General features: G+C 37.8%; 1 protein-coding gene across 3 annotated transcripts in view; it reads right to left on the bottom strand.

Annotated features, from left to right (window-relative positions):
* Window positions 1–5139: 5139 nt before the first annotated feature.
* Window positions 5140–7383, bottom strand: part of RANBP9 (RAN binding protein 9) — a 61363-nt gene continuing 59119 nt past the window's right edge. For all 3 annotated transcript variants that reach the window (XM_069957991.1, XM_069957992.1, XM_069957995.1), the window contains one exon: window positions 5140–6358. In XM_069957991.1, the coding sequence (XP_069814092.1) occupies window positions 6228–6358 (131 nt within the window). In that variant the 3' untranslated portion in view covers window positions 5140–6227. The remainder of the gene's footprint in view (window positions 6359–7383) is intronic.

Here is a 7383-nt window from a genome sequence, read left to right as displayed (position 1 = left end):
CAGCTTACAGATCGTGGACTGAGCACAATGTGTGAATCTGGCCTTAGCTTTTCACATGGCTTTTGGTGGGGCTGGAAAAATGCCAGTAAGGTACCCCTGCTTTTTGGCAATTTTTATTGCTTTTATTTTAGTATAACTTAGTATTGGTGGGGTTTTTTTTTAGGGTAAATTAATAAATTTATGTCCTATCATTCTTTTATCTGGGGATTCTAGGATTTCAATTGAATAATTGGGAAAGCGGGGGATGCCAAGACAAGATACATATATCTTTTATTCTGGATTTTTCTTTTTTTTTTAACCTATGTAGAACTGTGAGGAAGGAAAAAAAATGTGACAAAACACCAAACGCTGAGCATGCTGCAATTTAGCAAAACTGAAAGAAGGGGGGGGGGGGGGAACTGACACAAAAGCGCTATGTGGGTACAGCGTTTTTGGTTTCCCTCAGCTAACATTTGACTACAGAGTTTTTAAGCCCCAAAAAACTTCTAGTCTGACAGCACCTATAACTTGTCATTTATTGAGTGAATCTCTGTTCTTTTTACGCTTCAGTGGGTGGTCTAAGCATTGAGTGGCCCTGTCCACTGGAAGAATACAAACAGCAAGGATTTCAGTCAATAAGGTACAAGTTATACTGTATACTCTTTTTCCATAAGGATATATAATCAATCTGCATAGCTCTTCCTGCTCTATACCATGATGTTGATTAGAATTTTTATGGTTATGGGTTGCCTTTTCGGTAGGATAGCCCAGATTTATTATCTGTTGGAGACAAAGATTTTGTTAATAACAATTAGAACTCCGCTTTCCTTTCTCAAAATTGCACTTATATAATGAAAGCGTCGTTTCGATTGGTTGCCATGAGCTCAATGCTTTTTTTGGGAGGGGAATCTATTTAAATGACTGAAAACGTTTTTTGGAACAACCCCTTTATAGGCTATATACATAAAGCAGGGCTGGGTGCCGGGATACACAAAATCTCTGAGAAGCTATTATTCACATTATAATGGCCCTGTACAACCAGGAGTTGTTATATTTTTGTATAAACCATAAGGCCATTTAACATACAGCATTTGTAAGGCAAACCAGGGGCTGGTGGAAGGAGGAAACAAAGTTTTCCTCTGTTTGGTTTCTACCATTTTTAGAGACCTATGTATGAATCTTTGTCCACCAGCTTATGGTTAATACTTAAAATTTGGTCTTCTGCTATTGCTGATTTAACAAGCACTCCGTACATTGTTTAGCTGGTAGGGGCTGGTTGGTAGCAATGTCACTTGTGCACATGATTCCAAGCTTACTGCAGGTATACTGATACCAAAGGATACTGTGTAGGAGGTTATGTGTGTGCCTCAGATCCCTGAATTGCTGAAGTGGCTATGTTAAGCTTTTATTTATTACATTGGATCTCTCACTTCCCCCTCACCTTGTTTATATCAATAACGGGTGTATAACATCAGTGATGAGTTAAGTGGGGCTTAATAAAGGTAAAAACACTAGAAACGATGTGTGTGATTTCTTATGGTGAGTTTACACAGACAGATCAGATTGTAGAAGCCAAAGCCAGGAACAGACTATAAACAGGGAACCGGTCATTAAAAGGAAAGACTGAGATTTCTCCTATTTTCAAATCCATTCCTGGCTTTGGCTTCCAAAATCTGTCAGATAAATCTCCGCGTAAACGCACCATTAGACAAATAGGGGAGGTGTTCTATGATGAGCAAATTACCAAAATAACTTTTCTGGCATGGAACGCAGTGGTTTTTTTTTTTTTTTTTTTTTCAACCCAACAAGAGTGCAGGAAGATGACAGGTCTAGAAAAAATGTATATAATGCCCCTTAGACTCAAAATAAAACAGGATATGGGTGCTATATCCCAAATAACATTTTTTTCTGTAATCTACCGTACACACCATGTACAAATTAGGCTACGTTCACTCAACTTTTTTTTTCGGCCTTATTTCAGCAGTATTTTGTAACATCATTTTAAGGTGAAAATACAGCCGTAACTTAAAAAAAAACAAACAACAAAAAAAAACGCTGCATAAATACAACCTAGGAGTTAAAAATGTACAGCTGATATGATAATGATTTTCGGGGAACATCCCCTTTGTCAGATCAATAAGAGCCACCTATGAGCAAGGCTTCTATTTGCTGTATTTAAACAAACAAATATTGTATCAAAACTGTGTGAGTGGGGAATACAATTACATGTAAAGAATATAGACAGATATAAGTATAAATAATCATTGGACTAAAAGGCACACAAGATACATAATTACATTGCTCGCTTACTCTTATATGTATTCACCCTATGCAGCATTCTACCTGTGCGTTTCCTTCCACTCTCCTTTCTTAGGGTAGGTTCCATTTAACAGAACAGTTTTAATAATAAATAAATAATGCAAAAATGGATGTAATTTTATACCATCCATCAGAATCCATTTCTATTGACTTACATACATTGAATTTTATAATAAAAAAAAAAAAAACATTGAAATTGATCGGTATTTTTAAGCATACACAAAAACATGATCACATTTTTCTGTACATTAACACCTTGCCACAAAAGAACAGCAGGTAGTTCCTGCATCATGACATTACCAGAAAGTCCTGATGTGCAGGGCCCTATAAAGCAAGCTCATGAGCCGAGCTTGCTTCATAGAACTTGAGAATAGCAGCTGGGTCCTCACCATTAATGATGGGCCACTGCGATCACACCACCGTCACAAACCGATTGGAATCCCCACAGTGCGTTTGCAGGGGTCCCAATCGGTTTGTGTGACTGCAGGAGGTAAAATACTTACCCCCTTGCAGTTTGATTGGTGATCTTTTAATAAAGTCTGGGTCAGGCTGTGCCTTGCTATTGGTCAGTGTATGCAATCTAATGATTGCATGTAATAGTCCCTAAGGGAACTTAAAAAATGTAATAAAAAAAAAAATGACAAGTTTAAATCACCCCCTTTCCTATTTTAGAAATAGAATGTAAAAATAAAACATTATATATGATACCATGTGTAATTGTCTAGGAAAATGTAACAATATTATTCCTGTATGGGAAGCGGTGCAAAAAAGATGACACCCTAACCATCCCTGTAGGTGGAAAAAACAAAAACGGAAAAATGAAAGATGGACTAGTCATTAAAGCCGAAGTAGGCGGCAGAGGCAAGGGGTTAAAATTAAACATATAAAACCGCCACAGTTAAATTGACAGCAAAAATGCAGTGTGAACCTGGCCTTTCAGGTCCAGTAACATCAGGAGTTGGTGATGGCTCTGAAACACCTGTTATCTGGATTACACAGACCAGTGTCATAATGATTCACTCAGCTTGCTTCTGTACAAACAGATGCTATTATAGAGCAGACAGATGTCGTGACACTAGCCAATGACATTTGGTCAACTACTGAATCCAACTGCATGAGTAAAAACGGATGTTGGCTATACTCAAAGTATAATCAGTGTGGGTGATTACTGTAAACATGAAGGCTGTACAATAATGTATTATAGTAGCTCCTGCAGAATGCTTTTCATATCTGGGGTGCCTGTGGTCATCAAATTATGTGTTACAAATCATTAGTGTAATAGCATTGTTTACAACTAAACAGAGAGGTAACATACCAATTGATTGTTGGCGTCTTTTAGAGATGAGCGAATTTACAGTAATAATAAAGTGAAGTGCTTCGTTGAATCTGCGATCTGCTCATCAGCCTGATGGCTTCTAACTCACTGCCGTTCCATGCCAGATCCAGTCCTGGGAAACTTCTCTAAGAGAGGAGTGACAGTCAGAAGGCAGCAGGCTGATGAGCGAGTTGCAGAGATAATGAAGCACTTCCCTTTATTACTGTAAATTCGCTCATCTCTAGTGTCTTCCACTAGAAGAAAATAGAAATTATGAAAAAAAAAAAAATTGCACATACAAATTGCATCTAACCTTATGTTCTGTAACCAGATGAAACAATTTAAAGCGTTCAAACTTCGGAATCCGCAACCGTCCCATGGACTCTATTCTATGCTCAGATTGCGCCAATGAATTGCCATGTCACTTTAAAGAATATCATATTAGATGCTGCTGTGCATTCCCAGAAATACAGCCGAGGCCAGTTTCACACATACAGAATCTCAGTGGATTTCCGCAGCTGTGGCGTGGCAGCGCACAGATTGGCTGAGCGGGACAACAGGGAGCCTGAGCAGCAAGCAGGAGCGTGGCCAGGTAATGTATTAGGAGGGCAGGGCTGGGTTAAGTGGGACGGGGCTTTACATACTCACTGCGGAATGAAAAACCTGCTATGAATATGTAAGCCTATAGAAAAGGGCAGAACAAAAGGATTGCAGCGGATTTAATTGCAGAACTCGCAGTGTGAAATACCTTGCGATCCTGTATGTGTGAACCTACCCTTAGGGTACAAACCCACACACCGTATATGCAGCGTATTTACTACTGCGATACGCAGCAGATTAGATCTAAATAACTGAACACAGCATCAAATCTTCACCTTCACATCTGCTGCGTATTTGCTGCGTTTTTGTTGTGTATACGGTGTGTGGGTGTATACCCTTAAAGAAAATCCAATTGCTTTTTATACCTTCACCATATGCTGCGAGAATACAGTGTGAAGAGAGCCCAAGTCAGCGGACCCCCAACTCATATGACACATTATTTATAAAAGGCTCCCATATTCCCCCCCCAAAAAAAGAAAAGAAAAAACGAATCCTGGATCCAATGCACTCCAAAAAGCAATGGTACCTTAAACACCCCATTGACTTTCATGTCGTCTGTCAGGTATTCTGCATTGTACCAGCTAAAATACCACATGCATTTTTGGAGGAATCTAAATATTTTATATTATATATATATATATATATATATATATATATATATATATATATATATATATATATATATATATATATATATATATATATACATACATACATACATACATACACACACATACATACATACACCAATCATTCTTGTATCAAGTGTCAGATATTTTGTCAGAAAGCACACAAAATGGTGGTTGTTTTGTCACTGACAGGATGACTTTAAACATCACTGTTCCTTACAGAACATTTGCAACCACTATTGCATTTCTATAGTTTTTAAAATACAAAAAAAAAAATGAAAAAATACACCCCAGATGTTTCCGAATTAAATTTTTATTGGCAGATTAATTTAAGTACAGTTACATTTTTATTCAATATTTTAGCACTTAAAAATTAAAGTGTACAAAGGTGAAATTAAGATACCTAGAAGAAGACTAAATATTTGGTTCTTTTCTATAAATAAATGATTAAAGACACACCAATCCCTATTTATATAGTGTGAAGAAGCTGTCCTGTTGTTACAGAAGGAGTCAAGAATTCTTCACGTCACACGCTGTGCTGACATGTTACAATAAAGAGATTATCACACAACAGGAAAAAACAATGACACAGCCCATTGCAAGTACAAATGTTGAAGCTGGCCGTATCAACGCGCCCTGGGACTATAGAGTCGAGGTGCAGATTAAAAAAAGGAAAAAAAAAACAACACTCCTTTTGGGGCATTTCAAGTTTTATAACACGGGTGGACACTGCAGTCTACACTGTATGTCATTCCCCTTTAACTGTGCCCTCTGGAGGGGAAAACAGAAGCAGATTGATGTCTACACATGAGACATGCCATACACAACCTGTACACTGGCAGTCTTATATATGTATCACATATTTCCTGTGATCTCAGTCACAGTGCGTGCAGGTTCAAGATATTCAGTTTGGCCAGCAAAGACCTTGAGGCCAGGAACTGCAAATAAACAAGAAAAAAAAGAACAGGGCATAGCCTGTAGTCACAAGGATCCTTGCAGCACAGCATTTAAATGTCTATAATGCATCCCAAAATAATAGAAAAAAAAATAAAATCACAGGACTGCTGCAAGCACATTGCTTGTATGTTAGCATTGCCCTGTGATGAGTTATTCTTCACTGTACCTCATGTACTGTAAGAGGATTAACATAGATTAATATAGTCAAATCAAATTATTGCTGGTATGGCAAACCAGAATAACAAAGCAACATCCTCTTAAAACTGAAAGAAAATTAAAAAAAAAAAAAGCTATTTAAGTCAAATGATAGGGACGTGCTTGTTACAAACGTAATAAATGAAACAAATGTGTTCCAAGTAACTAGAGCTGGTCTATGTGTCTTACAGTATTTCCATACTGCATGTAGTCTGTTGACTTCTACTGCATAGCTAATGTAAGTAATCACTCAACCTAGCAAAAGCACAGGAACCGATGCCAGAGTGGGCCATCATCTCTAAACACTGCGCAGCTTGTTCTAATGCCAGGGACAGAGGCGGCTGCTTTGGCAGGTTGTGAATATCTATAGGATTAAATAAACAAAATATGGTTAGAAATTTACCAGACCACTTACAAAAAGAGCAACGACTGCAATCACAGACCTACCACAGATGTGAGACAACTGTGAGCAATAATAGCCTAATGGTGTGTTTACACAGAACGATTATTGTTCGAATTTTCGCGATAACGATTGTGATTGAGCGATAATCGGCTTGTGCAAACACTGCAGACGGACGATAAATCGTTCATCGTGATCTTTCAACAAGTTCTCAAACCATCGTTGGTCCTTCACTGAAAATTCACAGATTGCTTCGTGTAAACAGTCTTTCACAGATTTACCCTATGTATGAGATAGGCTTAAGCGATCGCAATAACAAATTTTCCAAATGATACACTGTTCCGTCTAAACGCTGATCGTTATAAAAAAACACATTGTTAGGGTCCATTTACACAGAAAGATTATCTGACAGATTATCTGCCAAAGATTTTAAGACAAAGCCAGGAGCAGACTATAAACACAGATCAGTTCATAAAGGAAAGCCTGAGATTTCTTCTCTTTTGATATCCATTCCTGGCTTTGGCTTCAAATCTTTGGCAGATAATCTGCCAGATAATCTGTGTAAATGGGCCCTTACTTTGAAATAGTTTGATTGGGTGAATTATCACTCCGTGTAAACGCAGCATTAGGTTCCTCTTTTAAAGTTTTCAAGATTAATTAAAGGGAAACTAACAGCAGGCCATAAGACAGTAACCTGCCGATATGTTCCCATAGCGCAGGATGCTGAGGCAGCAGATCAGCAAGGCAAACCGGTGATTGGTTTTTACCCCCAGTGCACAAAGCTGCCTAATTTATTTCTCCCTCTAATCAATATGTAAAGTAAAACTGCACTGGGGATGAAGGTAAGAAAATTACTATGGAAACATAACAGTGTGTTAGAGTCTTCTAACCTGCTGTTATCTTCCATTTAAATATACACTAATTAGTTTGGGAATGGGGATAACATATATATGCTCATTATTAAAAATATAATAAGTGTAGCAACATCT

The sequence above is a fragment of the Dendropsophus ebraccatus genome, chromosome 2, assembly GCF_027789765.1.
Source record: "Dendropsophus ebraccatus isolate aDenEbr1 chromosome 2, aDenEbr1.pat, whole genome shotgun sequence".
Taxonomy (NCBI): domain Eukaryota; kingdom Metazoa; phylum Chordata; class Amphibia; order Anura; family Hylidae; genus Dendropsophus; species Dendropsophus ebraccatus.
The sequence above is the reverse complement of the archived record's forward strand: the minus strand, read 5'-3'. Positions and strand labels throughout refer to the sequence as shown.